Source organism: Schistocerca gregaria, chromosome 9 (genome assembly GCF_023897955.1).
Source record: "Schistocerca gregaria isolate iqSchGreg1 chromosome 9, iqSchGreg1.2, whole genome shotgun sequence".
NCBI classification, from domain to species: domain Eukaryota; kingdom Metazoa; phylum Arthropoda; class Insecta; order Orthoptera; family Acrididae; genus Schistocerca; species Schistocerca gregaria.
The window spans coordinates 218,109,015-218,134,275 of NC_064928.1; the positions used below are offsets into that span (position 1 = coordinate 218,109,015).

General features: G+C 42.2%; 1 protein-coding gene across 1 annotated transcript in view; it reads left to right on the forward strand.

The window, feature by feature from the left end:
• Positions 1-25,261, forward strand: part of LOC126292002 (tetratricopeptide repeat protein 27-like) — a 132,700-nt gene that overhangs the window by 43,323 nt on the left and 64,116 nt on the right. The window contains exons 8-9 of the mRNA XM_049985786.1: positions 21,236-21,349; positions 23,766-23,984. Coding sequence (XP_049841743.1) covers positions 21,236-21,349; positions 23,766-23,984 — 333 coding nt within the window. The remainder of the gene's footprint in view (positions 1-21,235; positions 21,350-23,765; positions 23,985-25,261) is intronic.

The window sequence follows — 25,261 nt, forward strand, 5'->3', positions numbered from 1 at the left end:
TATATGCCCTCAAAATCTGTCAAAACACATGTATTTTTTAGAATTCTGTGAATCTTCATTTTTGTAAATTTTAGTTAAATTTTTTAAATTTTGACAGATAAGAACTGATAATCCAATGAGGAATTTTTCTTTACCCCTCTACTGCAGCAATAAAACACAAACAAGTTTAGTTGCAAAAGAAATGCTGCATTCACAACAACAGAACTCAGTGCACACACAAGCATCTGTTGACAGCAAAATGTGTCAGAAGCCTTACGAAGAAAACTAAGCAGTGATTCATGACAACAAACTGCTTACAATGAGTGTGATGTCACAACTGTTTACATTTCTAACAGGTCACAAGAAAATGTTGTGAATTGTGGTTTGAGAGACATTACTTTCAAAGGAAATTTCCTTTTACTCAAGATGAACTTCATTACGTGTGAGAATGTGCGATGAATTTTCTTAAATCACTGTGTGTGTGTGTGTGTGTGTGTGTGTGTGTGTGTGTGTGTGTGTGTGTGTGTGAATCTTGTTCAAAAAATTTCTTAAATTGTGGAGCATTTGAATCTCATTCAAAGCTTGACACTTTGAGGACCAGCCATACCAGTCTTTATATACATGCCAAAAGAGACCAAGCTTCAAGGTTAATTTTTCATATTTGTTTTAGTTCTTTCATGGATTACAAATTATGCAGTAACGATGGAAAAAAGTATAATTATGCTTCAAAAAAGTGTGAGGTGAGTTCTTGAGCAGTTTCGCACACGATTGGCTTTTCTACAGAAAAGTCGAAGTGTTTGAAGGAACATTTTTTTTTTTTTCAGCCAGGTAAACCATGAAATGTTCACTTCACAGCAGTGAAATTTGTGGTCATGCTTGTTAGAGATAGTCAGCTGCTGCAGTTTAAGTAGTGCTCGCCAGTTGCTGCCTAACTACACCCTTGGAAAAAACTGCAAAACATTTTTAAAGGACCAATATTACATATGAAAGCTTAGCTTTTTCCGTAGCTGTATCGTACGTATATTAATTTAAACCATTAACTTTGCCTATTTGGGTGTCTGTGCAGCTTCACAGTGATGTTGCCGTTGGCTGAATACATCACATGTCCTATGCTCCAAATATCTGCTGTCATTGACTGATCACATGACAGAAGCTATGATTGTCTGATAAAAGCGCATCCCAGTCTCAGTTTCAGTGCTTTGGAAGCTAATTTGGTGTATTTGGTGGAATTCACATTTATATTTCCGTAATATGAAAATATGCAGTGTACATGTTGCTGTGCATCAAGTTTTACAGCTCTGAGGGAAAGTGTATTGGTACTCAACTTGGAAAAAGTGTACTTTTGTCCAGGAAAAAAGTATATTTTCACTTGGGAAAAAGTGCATTTCTAATTGGGGAATCCAGGAAAAATTCAAGTATTTTTTTTTCCTTGTCCACGTATACACCCTGCATATGCTCTCTCTCTCTCTCTCTCTCTCTCTCTCTCTCTCTCTCTGTGTGTGTGTGTGTGTGTGTGTGTGTGTGTGGGGGGGGGGGGGGGGCGTGCACGCGAGAGGTTGAGAGGGGGGGGGGAATCAGCAATGCTGAAAAAGTGGAGCAGTAGATTTGGATCCATCATTCAGTTTGATACTTTTGAAACCTTTGGTACTATAAACCATCAGTCTCTACTCCTCTCAGATTTTTGCCTTGTTATTACCTACTGGCATGTTTTTGAGCTTTCAACTGAGTTGTTCTTTCCATTTTACACACAGTTTTTCAACAACAGGCCGAGTTATCTTCCCCAGGTGCTGAGAACCGTGGTGTTATCCGTACTTTCTGCCTGTGCTCCAACCAGATTGTGAAATTTTGTTGGTGTCATACCGCTATTTAGCCAGGCTGTTTGACTATTTTAGGTACAAATGAAAGTGGAGAGTTGAGGGCAATGAAACGAGGATTTACATTCTGTTGTGAATGAAGTGTGCTGGTTTGTTGAAAATTCTCTAGATCCTTCAACCATTGTGTCTCTCATTTTCCAGACTTTCATCTCTCGCTTATATCTGATTTTTGTTCCTCTCTCAGGCAGCCCTTAGAGGTAAGGAATAGCTGTCATCAACCTACAGGTTGATTTGATCACTGCAGTGCTTTATTAGGCATATTCCTGCTCTAGATGTGCCAACCTTTGAACTTACTTACCCAGCCAGTTACAGGTGGGCACCCAGCCAGTGACAGGTGGACTTGCAGTTTAATGTGGGCTCCGAACAATGGCGCAACTCATCATTTTTCTCTTCGACAAACATTGCCAGAAGGAAAGGAGTGACAAGTGATGTACAAAAACCTAGAACTGACAAGGTGTCAATACCTAGACCTTTGGATTCGCGGTCTCCGAACGACACTCTGCCAGTTCTGATACGCACAGAATACTTACGTAACGATTTATTATTTCTGTTGTCTTATTAACGAAGATTCTTCTATGTTTGCTTTATTCCTTCTCCTCTTGAACTCTTTGATTGTTGGATTTTTGTTCTGAATTTTTATATATGTTTTGAATATCTCTGTCAAATCTGACCAAGCCCTTTAAGTAATTTTGAGTATCATTGATGCATTTGCGTTTTTGTTGAAAAAACTGCTGTAGCTGATAAACTGTAAAGGAAAACACATTATTTCCATAGGCAATTCAGTTAGATCCAAGGATTCTCGAAACCCCAAAACGTCATTCAGAGAGGCTTTATTTGATATTTTTTGGTTGTTCCTAACTGAATATCAGTGTTTCAAGGCTTTGTAGCATTTATTATATTAATCTTAACATTTATATATAGCGGAAACTCCAGGTTGGAATATTCACAATACAAGGAAAAGGATAGATTGCTACTCACTGTAAAGATATGTTAAATTGCAGACGGGCACAGTGAAAAGACTGTTACACATTTGGCTACCAGCCAAAGCTTTCTTTAGAAAAGAAAACACTCAAAGCTTCATTCACACAAGCAAGCACATCTTACACACACATTCCTGCCATCTCTGGCAGCTCGGTCCAGACCAAGGTGCTGGAGATCATGTGTGTGTGAAGTGTACTTACTTGTGTGAATGAATGTGTGCGTTCCCTTTTGCCAAGAAAGCTTTGGTCAAAAGCTGTGCTTTTAGCAACTCAACTTGCCATCTTTATGGTGAGTAGCTTTCTGTCCTTTTCCTTATATTGTCAGTAATAAATAAGACATCGAATGGAAGACCAAGTCAACAAGTTTTTCTTAAAAGTGTTCAATGTGGGCACCATTCATCACACAGCACACATTTAGTCGATGGGAGAGTTCTTCCAAACCTTGTGATAGTGGACACATGTACTCGTTATCCTTTATGAATCCCCAAAGGCAAAAATCACATGGCAACAGACTGGGTGAACTTGGAGGCCATGCGAAATGAACTCTGTCATCCGGCCCCTTGCATCCAGTCCAGGAGTCGGGTACAGTGTCATTTAACTAATCACATTGTGTTATACCAGTGAGGTGATGAGTCATCTTGTTGGCAAATGAAGTTCTGTGGTTCAGCTGCTTTCAGTTGAGGGAAGAATCATAGTTCTAGCACATCAAGATATGAATCATCCGTTGCAGTTGCCTCATGGGAAAAAAAAGGTCCATAAACTTTCCACCAGTATACGGAACAAAAAACATTTTATTTAGGGGAGTCTCGTTGCACTGCAGCATGTCCTGGGTATTTGCTGATGCCCAGATGTGCACAGTACATGTGTTCACATTTCCAATTGGATGAAATGTCAATTCATCACTGAAGACTACACGATTCAGAAAATCTTCATTGTCATGCAGCAACATGCAAAATTAGCACATAAACAGCAATCTGTAGGCTTTAGAGCTGTAACAACTGTAAACGATAAGGACGTAGTTGTAAGCATTGCCTTAAAAGTCCCCACAGAGATGTCACTGGAATTGCTGATTCACAACTAGCCTTACGAACAGATTCTTGGGGCTACGCACGAGACACTGTCACTTCTTCAACATGTTCTTCAACCATTGTTGGTCATCCCATACTTTTGGCTTTTGCAAAGGCAGTGTATGACTCCAGACTGATGATACCTTTTACAGATGTTATCACCACTTAGAGGATTATAGTGGAACTTAATATGAAATGCATGTTGCCCTGTAACAATAGACACAGTCATTGCAAAATTATAAAACCCGAAAAAATTTGTTAACTAGTCATCATCTTTGCTGCTAGTGCTTTCTAATGGAAGTCACAAGAAACAGTCCATGCACACAGGTACACAACAAGGTGTATTCGTCCTGGGAGATCCGGGAGAAACCCAGGAATTATTCGGAAATCCGGGAATTTTTCATCGTATTAATTTTCAGTAATGTATCCCGCTACTGCAGAATAATGCTGCAGCAATAAAAGATAAACGAGAGAAAAATATCAAAATAAAATTTTAGTTGCATAGGAAATCCATCATTTACGACAAAACTCCGTGCACACACAAGTGTCTGCTACATCAGTATGTGTCGAGGGCCTTACTATAAAGACTATGCAATACTTCGTAACAAAAAACTGCTTCCAATCAGTGTGACGTCACAACTGTTTGCATTAGGTTCATTTAAGCAGTGGCCAGCGGGCACATGCACATGCGCACTTAAGTTGCATATGAGCAGTACCTTCTCCTGCTTCTGTGGCTACTTAAAGCCAGATACAAACTGCAAAAAAAATTTCTGGCAGGCCCAAGCTGCTAGATGCGTGTATGCGCAGAGTGGTCTGAGTGGTCCGAGTTGTACTGGGGTAGGGGTAGTCTGCACGTGGTCTGTGTTCACATTTAGTGATTTTCTGTTTCCTATTTGTGTACAGCTCCCACACAAAATGAAAACAGAATGGATTTCTGTGGCTGGGAGCTATCGAGTGAATTAAAACACATTTACATAATTATGAAAGGCAGAAATATATTACAGGTTTGAGCTTTCCGAGTTTATTTCCACGTTTTTGGTAGTTGAGCAATAATCACCTTGCAGAGCAATGAAGTTATTTTTGTCGGTTTGCTAGGGAAATTTGGCTTTTATTAATCATTACCCCTGAGGTAGTCAATTTATTTGAAACGAAGCGTTTAGGTCCGTAGTATAGGCTAGTTCCAACTGTTTGCTGAATTTCAAGTACATGTTTTCATCTTCTGATGTGTATTGCATTTTGCCATAATAAAGATTCAAACATGAGATAATACAGGACCAGAACTCTAAGAAAATTTACATCCTGAAAACCTCACTGGAAAGCTTAGTATCAGTTTGGAGCCTATTTTATTGTGAATCTGGACATATGGGTGTGCACTTCCAGCCGAGTTATACATTGTAGTATGGTTTAAGTACTTCCAATGCTCTTGTAGTATCCTCTGATGTCCTTTTTCTTTTATGACGTGAGATATCTCAGTCCAAAATGTACGAACATACAGACTTCCTACGCTATAGTATCTGTGCAATCACAGTAATGCCTGTTTTCTGGCACTCCCTGGCAGCTGCTGAAACAAACCTATTTCTAACAGGTCTGCGGAAAATACTGCAAATGGTGGTTTGAAAAGCGTTACTTGCAAAAATGAATTACATTATGTGTGAGAATTTGCGATGAATTTCATAAATCATAAGAGATTTTTACATTCGTTTAAAACTTAACAATTACAGGACTGGCCACTTAGAAGAATTTTGAGTCCAGAAGACCAGACATTTATGTCATTATCTTAAATTTTACTGTCACATTTGTGTGATGTATTTTAAAGTGTAACACACGCCAAAAAGAAAAAGGGAGAGAGACCAAACCATTAACTTTTCCTATTTGTGTGTTTGTGCTACTAACAGTGATGTTGCTTTTGGCTGACTACATCACGTCCTGTGCTGTGAATATCTGCTGTTATCAGCTAGCAAGATCACATGACATGAGCTATTATTGGCTTACAAAAGGGCATTGCAGTCTCAATTTCAGTGCTGTGGAAACGAATTTGCTGTGTTTGGTGGAATTCGAAATTACACTTTCGTTATTACGAAAACATGCAGTGAATCATAATATGAAAATATGCAGCGTACATGACTTTCCAAGACTCTTTTTGTTTTTTTGAAGTGCAGCGGGAAGTTCTACACCGATGATGTATAAAACGTTAACCATTCAAAGGATTGATATATTTTACAGTTCTGTGGGAAAATATACTGTCACTTAACATGGGGAAAAATGTGGTTTCTCCCAAGGAAGAAGTGTGTTTTTTGACTGGGAAATCTGGTTCAAAATGTTCAAATGGCTCTGAGCAGTATGCGACTAAACTTCTGAGGTCATCAGTCGCCTAGAATTTAAACCTAACTAACCTAAGGACATCACACACATCCATGCCCGTGGCAGGATTCGAACCTGCAACCGTAGCCCTCGCTCGGTCCCAGAATGTAGCGCCCAGAACTGCACGGCCACTCCGGCCAGCGGGAAATCTGGGAATTGTTTTTCCTTGTCCACATATACACCCTGTATAAACAAAATTGTTTGTGTTTGCTCTTTTATTTGATGTGTTATTTATAACTGTAAATTGAATATAATAAATGCTACAAAGCCACCATTTGTTTTACATTTATTCACGTTATTTCTTTTTCATTTTTACTGATGTTTATTACGCAATATTCTGCATTTAGTTCCTCTATGCTTACTTTTTTAGAAGTTTCCTACACTTTGTGTCTACTAACGCAGTGTTGGGACAGTATCCCTTCTCATCACAGCTGGTTCCTGTTACTTTTAATTTCCATTTTCTCTCTTTGATCAAAAAAAAATTAAAAAAGTTCAAGTAATTGCTTGTATATCTATTTGTATCTTAGCTTTGCTCCAGTTATTCCTATTCAAATTGATCTTCCCTCATTGTAAATCATTCTAGTAATTTTTTCCCTAAAATTTTGATACAGCAGTGGGAAATTATGGGTGGGATATAAACAGTGGCATGAAGAAAGATTAATTTCTTATACATGGAAGACACACTGATCAACAAATGAACACATGAACAAGGTGTTGAATACCATAATTCAGCTTTTGAACTTGGTATGTGATAGTGATATACACTCCTGAAAATTGAAATAAGAACACCGTGAATTCATTGTCCCAGGAAGGGGAAACTTTATTGACACATTCCTGGGGTCAGATACATCACATGATCACACTGACAGAACTACAGGCACATAGACACAGGCAACAGAGCATGCACAATGTCGGCACTAGTACAGTGTATATCCACCTTTCGCAGCAATGCAGGCTGCTATTCTCCCATGGAGACGATCGTAGAGATGCTGGATGTAGTCCTGTGGAACGGCTTGCTATGCCATTTCCACCTGGCGCCTCAGTTGGACCAGCATTCGTGCTGGACGTGCAGACCACGTGAGACGACGCTTCATCCAGTCCCAAACATGCTCAGTGGGGGATAGATCCGGAGATCTTGCTGGCCAGGGTAGTTGACTTACACCTTCTAGAGCATGTTGGGTGGCACGGGATACATGCGGACGTGCATTGTCCTGTTAGAACAGCAAGTTCCCTTGCCGGTCTAGGAATGGTAGAACGATGGGTTCGATGACGGTTTGGATGTACCGTGCACTATTCAGTGTCCCCTCGATGATCACGAGAGGTGTACGGCCAGTGTAGGAGATCGCTCCCCACACCATGATGCTGGGTGTTGGCCTAGTGTGCCTCGATCGTATGCAGTCCTGATTGTGGCGCTCACCTGCACGGCGCCAAACACGTATACGACCATCATTGGCACCAAGGCAGAAGCGACTCTCATCGCTGAAGACGACACGTCTCCATTCGTCCCTCCATTCACACCTGTCGCGACACCACTGGAGGTGGGCTGCACGATGTTGGGGCGTGAGCGGAAGACGGCCTAACGGTGTGCGGGACCGTAGCCCCTGCTTCATGGAGACGGTTGCGAATGGTCCTCGCCGATACCCCAGGAGCAACAGTGTCCCTAATTTGCTGGGAAATGGCGGTGAGATCCCCTACGGCACTGCGTAGGATCCTACGGTCTTGGCGTGCATCCGTGCGTTGCTGCGGTCCGGTCCCAGGTCGACGGGCACATGCACCTTCCGCCGACCACTGGCGACAACATCGATGTACTATGGAGACCTCACGCCCCACGTGTTGAGCAATTCGGCGGTACGTCCACCCGGCCTCCCGCATGCCCACTATACGCCCTCGCTCAAAGTCCGTCAACTACATATACGGTTCACGTCCACGCTGCCGCGGCATGCTACCAGTGTTAAAGACTGCGATGGAGCTCCGTATGCCACGGCAAACTGGCTGACACTGACGGCGGTGGTGCACAAATGCTGCGCAGCTAGCGCCATTCGACGGCCAACACCACGGTTCCTGGTGTGTCCGCTGTGCCGTGCGTGTGATCATTGCTTGTACAGCCCTCTCGCAGTGTCCGGAGCAAGTATGGTGGGTCTGACACCCCGGTGTCATTGTGTTCTTTTTTTCCATTTCCAGGAGTGTATTTTACTGTGCATCAGTCATTGTTTTGGGTAATAGAAGGCCAACAATATGTGTTTTGAGATCTTTTGTACAATGGTAGAAATATTTTCAGTCATAATATAAACAATATAGGAAAAGATTGATAATTACTTACTGTGAAGAAGACATACCAAGTTGCAGATAGGCACAATCAAGACACTCTTAATAGTGTTCAGCCACAGCCTTCTTCAGTAAAGAGAAAGACACACACAACGTTCACACACCCACTCAAGCAAGCACACCTGACACACACATGACCACCATTCCAGCATCTCAAGGTGGTATGCAATATCACGTGGGATGCAAGCATCAATCTGGGGGGGGGGGGGGGGCAGTAGATGAAAAGGGATAGTAGGATACGGGTGGGGAGAGAGACGAACACTGTCTGCTGGAGTGTGCAGTGACTAGACTGCTGATAGGTGCAGTGTTTTGAGGTTGTGGGGCAGGGAGGGGGAAGAAAAAGGAACAAAAAAGGAGAGGCACAGGGAAAGAGGGAAAGATAGGCGGATGCTTTGGCAGAGGGCTGCAAATAAACAGGGTGAGAGATGAGAATGGGGAGGAGATGTTAGGATAGAGGGATGGAAACTATTGGGTGGAGGTTGAGGCCAGGATAATTACGAGAGTGAAGAATGTGTTGTAAGGATAATGCCCACCTGTGCAGTTCAGAAAAGGTGATGGTGGAGGGAAGGATCCAGATGACTCGGGTAGTGAAGCAGTTATTGAAATGGGTTATGTTCAGCTGCATGTTGTGTCACAGGTTGTTCTTGGCTGCAGTCTGGTGGTGGCCATTAATCCTGAGAGACAGGTGGTTGGTAGTCATACCAATGTAAAAAGGTATGCAGTGATTGCAGCAGAGCTGGTAAATGACATGTCTGCTTTCACAGGTGGCCTGTCCTCTGATGGGGTGCGACAAACATGTAAGGGAAGTGGAATAAGTGCTGGGTGTGTGGATTGGGCAGGTTCTGCATCTGGCTCTTCCACAGGGATACAATCCTTGTGACAAGGGGTTGGGATTGGGAGTGGCATACGGATGGACTAGGATGTTGTGGAGCTATGGTGAGCAATGGAACACCACTTTAGGAGGTATGGGAAGTACCTTGGGTAGAATGTCCCTCATTTCAGGGCACGATGACAGGTAATCAAAACCCTGGCAGAGGAATTGGTTCAGTTGTTCCAGCCCAGGGTTGTGCTGAGAACCGCAGCGGACACTTCTTTGTGGCTGGTTGGATTTTTTTTTTTTTTTTTTTTTTTTTTTTTTTGGAGGGGGGGGGGGGGATAAGGGTTGTAAGGGGAAGTGGCACAGGAGATCTATTTGTGGACTGTCTGGGAGATTGAGCCTGTCTTTGAAGGCTTTGGTGAGAACCTTAGCCTACTGAGCAAGGGAGTTTTGTCACTGCAGATACGCCATCCCCAGTTTTTTTCAGTTTACTGACTGGTTTGATGCGGCCCGCCACGAATTCCTTTCCTGTGCTAACCACTTCATCTCAGAGTAGCACTTGCAACCTACGTCCTCAATTATTTGCTTGACGTATTCCAATCTCTGTCTTCCTCTACAGTTTTTGCCCTCTACACTTCCCTCTAGTACCATGGAAGTCATTCCCTCATGTCTTAGCAGATGTCCTATCATCCTGTCCCTTCTCCTTATCAGTGTTTTTCACATATTCCTTTCCTCTCCGATTCTGCACAGAACCTCCTCATTCCTTACCTTATCAGTCCACCTAATTTTCAACATCCGTCTATAGCACCACATCTCAAATGCTTTGATTCTCTTCTGTTCCGGTTTTCCCACAGTCCATGTTTCACTACCATACAATGCTGTACTCCAGACGTACATCCTCAGAAATTTCTTCCTCAAATTAAGGCCGGTATTTGATATTAGTAGACTTTTCTTGGTCAGAAATGCCTTTTTTGCCATAGCGAGTCTGCTTTTGATGTCCTCCTTGCTCCATCTGTCATTGGTTATTTTACTGCCTAGGTAGCAGAATTCCTTAACTTCATTGACTTTGTGACCATCAATCCTGATGTTAAGTTTCTCGCTGTTCTCATTTCTACTACTTCTCATTACCTTCGTTTTTCTCCGATTTACTCTCAAACCATACTGTGTACTCATTAGACTGTTCATTCCGTTCAGCAGATCATTTAATTCTCCTTCACTTTCACTCAGGGTAGCAATGTCATCAGCGATTCGTATCATTGATAACCTTTCACCTTGTATTTTAATTCCACTCCTGAACCTTTCTTTTATTTCCATCATTGCTTCCTCGATGTACAGATTGAAGAGTAGGGGCGAAAGGCTACAGCCTTGTCTTACTCCCTTCTTAATACGAGCACTTCGTTCTTGATCGTCCACTCTTATTATTCCCTCTTGGTTGTTGTACATATTGTATATGACCCGTCTCTCCCTATAGCTTACCCCTACTTTTTTCAGAATCTCGAACAGCTTGCACCATTTTATATTGTCGAACGCTTTTTCCAGGTCGACAAATCCTATGAACGTGTCTTGATTTTTCTTTAGCCTTGGTTCCATTATTAGCCGTAACGTCAGAATTGCCTCTCTCGTGCCTTTACTTTTCCTAAAGCCAAACTGATCGTCACCTAGCGCATTCTCAATTTTCTTTTCCATTCTTCTGTATATTATTCTTGTAAGCAGCTTCGATGATGAGCTGTTAAGCTGATTGTGTGATAATTCTCGCACTTGTCAGCTCTTGCCGTCTTCGGAATTGTGTGGATGATGCTTTTCCGAAAGTCAGATGGTATGTCGCCAGACTCATATATTCTACACACCAACGTGAATAGTCGTTTTGTTGCCACTTCCCCTAATGATTTTAGAAATTCTGATGGAATGTTGTCAGTCCCTTCTGCCTTATTTGACCGTAAGTCCTCCAAAGCTCTCTTAAATTCCGATTCTAATACTGGATCCCCTATCTCTTCTAAATCGACTCCTGTTTCTTCTTCTATCACATCAGACAAATCTTCACCCTCATAGAGGCTTTCAATGTATTCTTTCCACCTATCTGCTCTCTCCTCTGCATTTAACAGTGGAATTCCCGTTGCACTCTTAATGTTACCACGGTTGCTTTTAATGTCACCAAAGGTTGGTTTGACTTTCCTGTATGCTGAGTCTGTCCTTCCGACAATCACATCTTTTTCGATGTCTTCACATTTTTCCTGCAGCTATTTCGTCTTAGCTTCCCTGCACTTCCTATTTATTTCATTCCTCAGCGACTTGTATTTCTGTATTCCTGATTTTCCTGGAACATGTTTGTACTTCCTCCTTGCATCAATCACCTGAAGTATTTCTTCTGTTAACCATGGTTTCTTCGCAGTTACCTTCTCTGTACCTATGTTTTCCTTCCCAACTTCTGTGATGGCCCTTTTTAGAGATGTCCATTCCTCTTCAACTGTGCTGCCTACTGCGCTATTCCTTATTGCTGTATCTATAGCGTTAGAGAACTTCAAACGTATCTCGTCATTCCTTACAACTTCTGTATCCCACTTCTTAGCGTATTGATTCTTCCTGACTAATGTCTTGAACTTCAGCCTACTCTTCATCACTACTATATTGTGATCCGAGTCTATATATGCTCCTGGGTACGCCTTACAATCCAGTATCTGATTTCGGAATCTCTGTCTGACCATGATGTAATCTAATTGAAATCTTCCCGTCTCTCCCGGCCTTTTCCAAGTATACCTCCTCCTCTTGTGATTCTTGAACAGGGTATTTGCTATTACTAGCTGAAACTTGTTACAGAACTCAATTAGTCCTTCTCCTCTTTCATTCCTTGTCCCAAGCCCGTATTCTCCTGTAACCTTTTCTTCTACTCCGTCCCCCACAACTGCATTCCAGTCGCCCATGACTATTAGATTTTTGTCCCCCTTTACATACTGCATTACCCTTTCGATATCCTCATACACTTTCTCTATCTGTTCATCTTCAGCTTGCGACATCGGCATGTATACCTGAACTATCGTTGTCGGTGTTTGTCTGCTGTCGATTCTGATTATAACAATCCGGTCACTGAACTGTTCACAGTAACACACCCTCTGCCCTACCTTCCTATTCATAACGAATCCTACACCTGTTATACCATTTTCTGCTGCTGTTGATATTACCCGATACTCATATGACCAGAAATCCTTGTCTGCCTTCCACTTCACTTCACTGACCCCTACTATATCTAGATTGAGCCTTTGCATTTCCATTTTCAGATTTTCTAGCTTCCCTACCACGTTCTAGCTTCTGACATTCCACGCCCCAACTCGTAGAACATTATCCTCTCGTTGATTATTCAATCTTTTTCTCATGGTAACCTCCCCCTTGTCAGTCCCCTCCCAGAGATCCGAATGGGGGACTATTCCGGAATCTTTTGCCAATGGAGAGATCATCATGACACTTCTTCAACTGCGGGCCACATGTCCTGTGGATATACGTTGCGTGTCTTTAATGCAGTTGTTTCCATTGCCTTCTGCATCCTCATGTCGTTGATCATTGCTGATTCTTCCGCCCTTAGGGGCAATTTCCCACCCCTAGGACAAGAGTGCCCTGAACCTCTATCTGCTCCTCCACCCTCTTCGACAAGGCCGTTGGCAGAATGAGGCTGACTTCTTATGCCACCAATGCTGATTATTTATCAAAATTTAGGCAGTGGTGGGGATCGAACCCGGGACCGAAGTCGTTTTTGATTATGAATCAAAGACGCTACCCCTAGACGACAGGTTCATCCCAAGGTAGCAAGCCTATATGGGAGGGATTTTCTGGTGTGAAATGGATGACTACTGTCAAATTGCAGGTACTGTTGGTGGTTGATAGGTTTAATGTAGAGAGAGGTGCAGATGGGGGGTCATCAGAGGAGAGGAGGTCAACATCTAGGAAGGTGGCACGCTGGGTTCAGGAGGACCACGTGAAGCGGATGGGAGAGAAGGTGTTGCAGTTGTGAAGGAACGAAGGTAGGGTGTCTCGGCCCTGGGTCCAGATCATGAAGACATCGTCATTGAACCTGAACCAGGCTAGGCTAAGAAGCTCTCATCTAGATGGCCCTTAAAAAGGTTGACTTAGGATGGTGATAGCCATGTGGTTACCCGTGGCTGTGTCGTGAATTTGTTCATATACAGTCCCTTCAAATGAGAAGTATTTGTGGGTTAGGATAAAGTTAGTATGATATATGAGCATTGAGTTTGTTGGTTTGGAGTCTGAAGGGCATTTGGAAACATAATGTTCAATAGTGGTAAGACCATGGACACGAGGGATGCTGGTGTTCGGGGAGGTGGTGTCAGCAGTGGCAAATAGGGATCCAGGAGGTATAGGGGTGGGGATAGTGGAGAGTTGGTGAAAGAAGTTGTTGGTGTCCTTGACATGGGAGGCTATCTTACGGGAAAATGGTTGGAGGTCTTGGTCAATGAGTGCTGAAATTCTTTCAGTGTGTGCACAATAACCAGCCTCAATGGGGCATGAAGGATTTTTGGTTTTGTGGAGCTTGTAGAAGGTAGGTGTGTGGGGTGTCATATGGGTGAAAAGGGGGAATGGATTCAGGGAGATGTTCTGGGAAGGACCTAAGGCTTCAAGCAGGGATTGGAGTTTCTGTAGGACTTCTGGGATGGGATCACTCTGAAAAAGTTTGTAGGTGGAGGAGTAAGACAATTATCGGAGATCTTGTGCCAGGTAGTCACAGCAATTCACAACAACAGTGGTGGAACCTCTGTCTGCAGGTAGGATGATGAGGTCAGGATTTGTTTTGAGGTTGTGTAAGGCTGATAGGTTGGTGTTCTGGGGAAGTTGGAGGTAAGGAATTTCTGGAGGTATCCAGCAGGTAGTTAAGTGGAAGGGGGGGGGGGGGGGGGGGTTCAGTCGAAGACAGTTGCAAAGTCGAAGAGGAAGAAGAAGCTTCTGCTGTTAGGTAGTTCTCATGGCAGAGGTGTAGGCCAGCAGTTGCAGGAAGCGCTGGGGAGTGAGTACCAGGTCACCAGCATTGTGAAGCCGAATGCAGGATTGACTCAGGTGACTGTTAACATAGAGGGGGGTTATGTAGGGATTTTACTAAAGAGGATCAGGTAGCGATTGTGGGTGGGGCTGGTAATAGTATTGATAGGGATGGGGAGTGCGACATAGATGGTGACCTGGAACAGCCACTCAGACTGGCAACACGAATGTGCATTTCGTGGAACTGTTTCAGCGTCATGATCGACCTCATCTTAATACAGCCGTCAGGCATAATAACATGAAACTTGGGGGTGCGCTGATGGCAGAAAGCATGGGTCACATTTCAGTGGTGTCGGTGGAGTCTATCAGCAGGACGGGTTTCACTAGACATGGCCTGCACCTCAACAAGTATGGGAAGTGGAGGTTGGCAAAGCATAGGTGGGGTTGGTGGGATCACTCATGGAAAAATTCCTGCAGTAGTGGGTGTTAGAGTTACACCTTTTTTAGATTGAAGTCTCTCTAACAAAGGAACCACTTTTGACAAAGCTTAGGTATCCGAGTAATGAGGGAATTAGTATATTTCATCAAAATATACAAGGTATTAGAGATAAACTTAGTGAACTGCTTATAGTTGTTGACTCTGAAATTATTGGTATATCTGAACACTTCTTAAATAAGGAGATAATTCAGAGGCTTCCTTTACCAGGATACAGGTTGGTTGGCAGCTTTTCAAGGAGCTCTTTGCAGTGTGGGGGAGTAGCCATGTATGTGAAAAACGGCATCCCATTTGAGTCAATTGATGTTTCAAAGTACTGCACTGAAAAGGTGTTTGAATGTTGTGCAGATGTGGTTAAATTTAACGGAGCTAAACTTCTAACTGCTGTTATTTATAGATCCCCAGACTCCGATTTCACAACATTTTTGCTAAAGCTAGAGGAGGTTCTTGGTTCACTTTATGGGAAATACAAAAAGTTAGTTATATGTGGTGACTTCAATATTAATTGTATAAGTGATTGTGCAAGGAAGAGGATGCTGGTAGACCTCCTTAATTCATATAATCTTATGCAAACCGTATTCCTTCCAATGAGCAACGAGAGTACAAGGGAACAGTGGAACAACCATAGACAACATTTTTGTTCATTCCTCATTACTAGAAGGGCATTCTGTTAGCAAAAAGGTGAATGGCCTTTCAGATCATGATGCACAAATTTTAACTCTAAAATATTTTTGTGCTGCAACATGTGTTAAATATATTTGTCAGCTGTTTAGGAAAGCTGATCCACTTGCTGTAGAGACCTTTGTAAACCTTATCAAGGAACAAGAGTTGCAAGATGTTTATGTAAGATGCTGATACAGTAGACGATAAATATAATGCTTTTCTCAAGACTTTTCTCGTGCTCTTTGAAAGTTGCTTTCCCCTAGAACATTCAAAACAGGGTACTAGCACAAACAGGCAGCCTGGGTGGCTGACTAGAGGGATAAGAATATCTTGTAGAACAAAAATATCAAAACATTAGAAATAGTCAAAATCTAAATGCAGCAGCCCATTACAAACAGTATTTTAAGGTGCTTAAAAATGTTATTAGGAAGGCAAAAAGTATGTGGTATGCAGATAGAATAGCTAAGTCTCAGGATAAAATTAAATCCATATTGTCAGTCATAAAGGAAGTGGCTGGTCTGCAGAGACAGGCCGAGGATATAGAATCAGTGCGTAGTGGGAATGTCCATGTTACTGATAAGTCGCATATATGTACAGTATTTAATAATCACTTTCTGAATGTAGCAGGTGAACTAAATAGAAACCTAGTCCCAACAGGGAATCATATAGCGCTCTTAGAAAAAAGTATTCTGAGACTGTTACCTGAAATGCTCCTCCATGATACTGACAAGAGGGAGATTGAGTTAATAATTAAATCACTAAAGACCAAGAACTCTCCTGGATAAGACGGGGTATCTAGCAGAATACTGAAGTATTGTTCTATGTATGTTAGTGCGGTACTTAGCAATATATGCAACTTTTCCTTTAGGAGTGGTCGGTTTCCTGACCGATTAAAGTACTCGGTAGTGAAGCTACTTAATAGAAAGGGAGACAGGGATAATGTTGACAATTTTAGACCTATTTCTATGCCATCGGTGTTTGCTAAAGTTATCGAGAAGGTTGGATATACAAGGTTACTGTAGCATTTAAATTCACATAATTTGCTGTCAAATGTACAGTTTGGTTTTAGAAATGGATTAACAACTGAAAATGCTATATTCTTTTTTCTCTGTGAGGTTTTGGACGGATTAAATAAAAGGGTGTGAGCGCTAGGTGTTTTGATTGATTTAATGAAGGCTTTTGACTATGTTGACCACAAAATATTACTGCAGAAGTTGGACCATTATGGAGTAAGGGGAGTAGCTTACAATTGGTTCGCCTCTTACTTTAAGAACAGAAAGCAGAAGGTAATTCTCCGCAATATTTAGAGTGGTAGTGATGTTCAGTCCCTATGGAGCACTGTTAAGTGGGGCGTTCCCCAAGGGTCGGTGCTGGGGCCACTGCTGTTTCTTATTTATATAAATGATATGCCTTCTAGTATTACAGGTGATTCAAAAATATTTCTGTTTGCTGATGACACCAGCTTGTGTGTAATATTGAAACAGTATCAAATAATATAGTTCATGAAATAAGTTCGTGGCTTGTGGAAAATAATTTGATGCTAAATCACAGTAAGACTCAGTTTTTACAGTTTCTAACTCACAATTCAACGAGAACCGATATTTTGATCAGACAGAATGGGCATACTATAAGCGAGATGGAACAGTTCAAGTTCCTAGGCGTTCGGATAGATAGTAAGCTGTTGTGGAAAGCCCATGTCCAGGATCTTGTTCAGAAACTAAATACTGCTTTATTTACCATTAGAACAGTATCTGAAATAAGTGACACTTCAACACAAAAGTTAGTCTACTTCGCATATTTTCGTACGCTTATGTCGTATGGTATTATTTTTTTGGGAAATTCTTCTGATTCAAAAAGGGTATTTATGGCTCAAAAATGGACTTTGAGCTATATGTGGTGTAAGTTCGAGAACCTCTTGTCGACCCCTATTCAGTAGTCTGGGAATTTTGACATTGCCCTCACAGTATATATTTTCTTTAATGTCATTTGTTGTTAGCAATATTAGCCTATTCCCAAGAGTTGGCAGCTTTCACTCAGTTAATGCTAGGCAGAAATCCAATCTGCATGTGGAATGCACTTCCTTGACTCTTGTGCAGAAAGGAGTGCACTATTTGGCTGCATCCATTTTCAATAAGCTACCACATGAACTCAAAAATCTTAGCAGTAGCCCAAACTCTTTTAAGTCTAAACTGAAGAGTTTCCTCATGGCTCACTCCTTCTATTATGTCGAGGAGCTCCTGGAAGAGCTAAAAAATTAAGCAAATTCCAGTGTTACAGTGTTAATTTTCTTTATTTAAATTTACGACTTGTCACCTGAATATGTGTTTTTATATTTAATTTTGTCTGTCTCTAATATCGTGTTATAATTTCATGTATTGACTCGTTCCATGACCATGGAGACTTCTCCTTAATTTGGTCCCACGCAACAATAAATAAGTAAATAAATAAACAGTTTTATGGTGGTACGAACTACAAGTAGGGTTCAGTGTGGAATTAGGGTGGCTTTGTTTGAAGGATTGGCGGCAAAGAAGTGCTTGGATTGCAGGGATCGGGAGTGGTACTGTAGGTCTTTCACACATCCAGCATCGATAAATTTGGGTCAATATGCTAGTCCCAATTCCAACTCTTTGCCTCAAGTTTCATATCCCTGTCAAAGATCCAGGTGCAAAAGGTGCCAATCCACCCACCCAGCACTTCATATTCTGGTTCTGTCACAGGTTTAAAGGGCTAAAGGTGAGGCCTTTGGATAGGACTGAAACTTCTGTGGAGCTGGAACACTGGGTACGATAGGGGTCGGATAGTGGTGCACCAAGGCAGCAGTAGGACGTCAGCAGGGTGGATAATTTATGGATGCGGTGTCTGGAAGGCTGCTCCAGGTGCTGGAGAGAAAGGGATACAATTTATTGCAAAGTAGTTGTAGCTTGTGGAGGGAGCAGAGGTGGTTTTGGGATGCCTATGCCGTGGAGATGTTTTTTTGCAGTACTAGGTTTGTGAGGACAAGGGATTGGTGGAATCTGAAAATCTGTACGTCTTTGGGAAATGAGGAGTGGGATCCAGAGAAAGGAATCTTTACAGTTAAGCCCTTTGGGGGGGATTCCATGGTTTAGGCAACATTTGAGAAGCAGGATGTTGGACTGGGTTTTAGCCAGGGAAAGGTATACTTTTCTAAACTGCTGCAGAAAGATGCAGCAAGGGTCCATTGTGGCAGGAATGGCACAAAGGAAACGGGAATGATGGAGAAATGGGCAAAATATATCTTGATAAATGTGAAAGGAACTGGATTTGCAATAAGACGCGTGAAGGTCGTAAAAACACTTAAAAACACACACAGATCTGCAAAAATATGTGGAACTGCATGAAACCACATAAAGCTATACATAACTATGTTAAATCGTACAGAAACATGGGTGAAAAGTAACAGTGAGGTACGGTAGCGTGTGTATGTTGCGATAAGCAGAGAGAGAGAGAGGGGGGGGAGGGTATGGGGGGAGGGGGGGGTTAGGTCGAGGATCAAAAGTTTGTGTCATGGACAGATGTCGAAAACAAAATTCTAAGTACATCAGGATGGGGAATGAAGTGGAATGGCGCCATCTGTACCTCTGTCTACATTAAACACGCCAACTACCAACAGTACCTGCATTTTGACAGCTGTCATCCCATTCATACCAAAAAGTCCCTTCCATATAACCTGGCTACCGGGGACCGTGTATCTGCAGTGACAAAAACTCTCTTGCTCAGTAGGCTAAGGTTCTCACCAAAGCCTTCACAGACAGGCTCTGTCTCCCAGACAGTCCGCAAATAGATCTCCTGTGCCATTTTCCGTCACAACACCAATCCTCCAACCACTTCCAAAAACCAGCCACAAAGAAATGTCCCCTTTGTCTCCCAGTACCACCCGGGGCAGAACAACTGAACCACATCCTTTGCCAGGGTTTTGATTACCTATCATTGGGCCCTGAAATGAGAGATATCCTACCCGAGATAGTTCCCACCCCTCCTAAACTGGTGTTGTCACCCACCCAACCACCGCAACATCCCAGAGCCAGCCCCAATCCCAACCCCTTGCCTGTGAGAGACCCAGGTGCAAAACCTGCCTGTCCACCCACACAGTACCCGGTCCATCCACACAGGTTTATCATACCCCATCAGGGCGGGCCACTTGTGAAAGCAGCCATGTCATTTACCAGCTGTGCTGCAATCATTTCACAGCTTTTTATATTGGTATGACTACCAGCCAGCTGTCCACCAGGATCAGTGGCCACTGCCAAACTGTGGCCAAGAGCAAAGTAGACCACCCTACAGCACAACATGCAGCTGAACATAACACACTTGATTTCAATGGCTGCTTCACTACCCGAGCCATCTGGATCTTTCCCTCCACCACTAGCTTTTCTGAGCTTATGGTAACACACTGTCCCCACACCCTCCACCCATCAGTTTCTACCCCCCTCTGTCTTATCTCCTCCACATTCCTGTCTACCACCCTGTTTATTTGCAGCCCTCTGGCAATGCGCCAGCCTGTCTTTTCCCGCACATCTCCTTTTTTGCTACCTCCCCCCCGCCTCCCTTCCCCACAACCTCCTGATGCTGAGCCTGCCGGCAGTCTAGTTCTTGCACACTCCACCAGACAGCGTTCTTATCTCTCCTTCTGTATACTACTATCCCTTCCCCACCCCCTCCAAAGCTGCGGCTTGCATCCCAAGTGATGTTGCATACTGGCTCGAGATGCTGGAGTTGGCAGTTGTGTCTGCGTGAGGTGTGCTTCCTCGTGTGTGTGTGTGTGTGTGTGTGTGTGTGTGTGTGTTTACTGATGAAGGCTGTGGCTGAAAGCTATATGTGAGTGTCTTTTAATCGTGCCTGACTGCAACTTCACATGTCTTCCTTACGGTAAGTGCCAATCTATCTTTTCCTACATTGTTGACAGTCTTGCCTGGAATTTCCATTGTTTGATTTTTGCCAGCTAGAATATGTATAGTTAATGTGTTTTTCCTCTTATTTTGTGCAGTATTAATTGTTATGACAATGTAGTTGATATCTCTTAAATGCAATTGTGCTGTTTTCCCTTTTAGCTGTGTTGTTTCCCAGAATGCACCTATAATTGGCATTTTCTTATTTTATTGCTACTTCTCATCTTTTTTTTAAATAATAGCTATTTGATAACTACTCATGTAAATTCCTAGATGGTTATGGCTGCCATGACTTTGTGTACCACATTATTTGACGTTGTTTGCAATGGTAGTAACAAGGAAAATAGCAGTTACCTGTGTCTAATTCAGACCCAAGTATTTTCATTGCATCCTGAAGATACAGTGACAGTGTTTCAGTTGGAGAGGATCTCATTTTGGAAACTTAAGTACACCATTCAACATTGGACATTCCAAATTTACGACCCGTGGCCTTGGCACTGAATTGCATGAAGAATGACTTCTTGTATTACCTATAGATGTATTGCACTTTTATGGTATGTAGTCTAGTAGCATGCAAAGGATTTGTAGACTTAAAAAGTGTACAAGGAATGCTGTACATAGGTTTGCTTCCTTGATTCATTATTAGGTATAGTTCATTAAGTCCTTCCAGTATTATGTGTTAATGATCATTTCGGAAACAGTCTATCTTTTGCTTTTCTTCCACATGCCATTGTAATAACTCTGTGTAACAGAGAATTTGCTGAGACAGGTGTCGCTGTGTTGCAGTGTGTGCTGGCAGCTCCCCAGTCCTGGAGTGTCCAGATGTCAGCACTGCTGCTTCGCTGCCGACTGGAGTCGTGGCATTCGCGCACAGTGGAGCGTTCGATGAATCAGTGCCAGGTTGGTAACTGTACTCGTGTCTGGACATGGTGTGGAAATTCAGAGGGTAGGAGTTTATTGATTCAGGAAGTGAAATACCCAGTACTTCTGATAGTACCACTTCTGAGGGTAGTTTGAATAGTTCTCAGCCTAATATTTAAAATGATATTTTATGTTTCAAAAACTTTGTATTTTTTGATAATCTCATTATTAGGTATAGTTCATTTAAGTCCTTCCAGTATTATGTGTTAATGGTCATTTCGGAGACAGTCTATATTTTGCTTTACTTCCACATGCCATTGTAATGTGTTCCAGTGACATTATTTCATGCCTGTAATGTTTCTCTGAAATTATTGTCAAATCTCGTCTACAGCTGCAGTCAATTTTTGGTTGGATGAAAAACACTGACAAGCTAGTGGGACTTAATTTTTTGGGGGGAAGAGATGGAAGTCTGAGGGAGCCAAATCTGGGGATTAGGGCTAATTTTCCAAGACATAATAGCACAGGTTCTTTAATTTAGCAATTTGTGACACATTTTTCTAAGTGTGTGCACTCTCTTAATGAAAGATGAGTTTGTTTTCTTTCTACAACCAGGCCTCTTTCGTTGATTTTTTGCATCCAGAGTGCTCAGAAGAAATGATAATGCCAAGTCATCGTTTAATAGAACTTTGTTTCACATCCAGAAACACCAATGCCATGAATTTTCCTGCTGATGACTTCATATTCTTCTTCTTTGGAGGTGAAGAATTGGCTTCCATCCACTGCTCCAATTGTTGTTTTGATTCTGGTGTGTAGTGATTAATCCGCGTTCCATCTGGTGTCACATACCAACATTCAAAAAACTTTTATCTTCATGAAATCACACTAAACACTGATTGGAGATTGTCACACAAATTTGTTTCAGATCCTCCTCGAGCAGACATGAAATCCTTCACCCACGAAGCTTTCTTGTGTCCAGCTCTTTGTGAAAAATTTAGCTGAAGCAGTCTTGTGAAATCCATACAATTTTCGCATTTTCGTATTTCTGTACTCCACTCATCAAAACTCATATTGTGCAAATTTTCAACAATTTCTGGTGTGGTTGCAATTTTTGTGTGTCTTTTATGTGGTGCAGTGGGATGATGTAGGTTTATTGATACTCTCTTCCAGTGCTGCTGGGCTTAGCAGGAGTTTTTCTGTGTTAAGAATGTAGTGATATAGAATAGTAAAACACTATATTTTCACTTACAAGACACTGTCAGCAGAAGCTCAAAGAAAGTAAAAGCAGTATTTTGTGTAAATGGTTGTTGACAACTGAAAGATCAACTTTCACACAGCTGTTGCGCACATAATGGAACTCTTAAAATCCAGTGGAAAAGAGTGAAGAATTATAACTGTTGTTGTTGTTCCAAATTCTGCCTTCAAGCTGTGAGTGATGGCTACCGACTGCATCTCAGCCTCTGCCAGTGGCATCATTTAGATGTGCTATGTAGGGGCGCGTGGTCAGCACATTGCTCTCCTGGACATTGCCAGCATCTTGTATCTTGGAATCCCTATTTCTCATTTGAGTAGCTCTCCAGTTGGCATCACGAGGCTGAGTGCTCCGTGCTCCAGATCTCCCACCACAGAAAATCTGTGACGTTTCTGGGAATTAAACATGTGTCCTCTGCATGTTAGCCAGACGTGCTGACCACTCTGGTGCAGATGTGGACAAAGAAATGAGTTATTAAAGTACATAAAAAATTGTGTGAATTATGCTCATAGTGATCAGTAAAACACATCCTGCAATAAAGTGGCTGGATGAGCATGCCTGATGAGTTTCCTCGGTGCAGGAGCTCGATCGTCACCGAATACTCTTTGAGCCAAATTTTTATCGACTGAAGAGCCGTAACTTTCAGTTACTGTGATTGATCTTTGACAACTAAGTTGAAGGTTTCTGTATAATGTCTTGTCATAATTTTACAATTTAAGTTTTATTTGGAAGGTAGCCTTAAATCAAAATGAAATGTAGGCACTAAACACACAGAGGAGAAGAGAACATAAGCTCTTGAAACCCAAAGTTGCCCAAAATTGTTGAAGAATAGATGAGTTGATCGAATACCTAGTGAAGGGATACCAGTTTTAATAGGGAAATTAGTTTAAGTGGGAATTTATTACTTAACTTGAGTAAAGAAGCGACAGGAATCAAGGAACAAGTAATTTGGTTAGATAGGAAGTGTGGGAATAAAAATCTAAACATTGTAGTGAAAGACAAGGCTTGAACACATCAAGCAGTTGCAAGTGAATGTAAGTTACAGCAGTTGTGTGGATGTGAAGAATCTTGTACAGGGCTGATTATTATGGAAAGCTGCCTGAAATCAATTGCCATACTGATTATAACAACAACTTGCAGAATTAATGTTGCTTACAGATTTTCGAGTATTTCCAGCATTAAATTTGGGATCAACATTTTCTGCAGATTCTGGTAGATGCCATAGACAGTGACAAGCCTCCAGTAGCCTTCCGGTGGCCGCAGCTCTTCTCGACTCCGCTGCCACCACGGTGGCACATCGAATCGGAGCTAGCACACCTGCTGCTGTCCCTGGGTGCCGTGAACAGTGCCCTCGACATCTTCCTGCGTCTCGAGGAGTGGGAGGCAGTCGTCAACTGCTACCACATGCTCAAGCTGCGCCATAAGGTGAGTTCAGAGTCAGCAGTGATATGTATGAGGGTGATGGAGGCATGCAAATGTAAAAACTCCCCAAGATAATGATTGTAAAAGTTGCAGTATAGGTAAAGCTAAGTACACAAGTACTACTTTTACCCGACTCTCATTAATTCGGATTTCTGATAAAAAAAAAAAAAAAAAACACAAACAGAAATCTGTGTTGTACAGGTGATGCCGTAGGGTATATGTGTAGTAGTTAGGATGGCAGTGCAGTAGCTCAGAGGTTTCCGTCCCACGCTTCCAGCTATGTTACTGTGATCATTTCTGAAGAGTGTGAAAACAGTATGGACTGCTATTTGTGATTCCACCACTAATCTTTGTGAAGTTGTCAACCTCTGAATTCCTTGAAATGTTAGCGAACATTCCTGGTTGTTCAAGTGTAGACTATAGCGATATAGATACCGGGGTGTATATGCCATGGGACACCCGGGAGATCTGGGAAAAACCCGTGATGTATTTCATCCGGGAGAAAACAGGGAAAAACCCGAGATTTTTTAAAAAGTCCAGAATTTTTTCGTTGTTTTAGTTTTCAGTTAAATTTTTGTACTTTTGAGTGGTAAGGACCAATACTCTAACAAAGGATATTACTGTATCCAGTTACTGCAAAATAAAACTGCAGCAATAAAACATGAACGAGAGGAAAAAATGAAAATAAAACTTAAATTGCAAAGGAGATGTGCCACATACAAAACACAGTGCTCCTACAAGCGTCTGCCAACAGCAAAATGTGTCAAAAGCTTTCGGAAAACTATGCAATACTTAACTGAGCAACAAATTGCCTCCGATGAGTGTGAGGTCACAACTGCTTACATTAGATTCATTTTAGCAGTTACGAGCTGGCTCAAGCGTGTGCCCAGTTGAGTCGCATGCAAGTTGTACCTTCTCCCGTTTCTGGCTACAGAAATGTGACTGTTGGGTGTGTAAGCAATCACAGCAAGCGGTTATATAAACCTGTTGTAAAAATTTGCTTGAATCCCACTGGATTTCATTTTGCATGGAGCAGAAGCCAAGTTGTAACCAGTACAGTCAAGTACGATCATAAGGATACGTTCTATGCTGTGTTACACACACAAAGACTAAGCGGGACAACAGCTTTACCAGCACATTAAACTTGGACAGCCTGGCAAACCAGCGGTCCAACTAGCTTGCAGTGATGTGAGCAGTTGCATTTCAGACGTAAAAGAGACTGACAAAGAAACAATGTAGCTTCAAAAGTGTTTTAATTTGAAAAGAGAATGAAATAATAT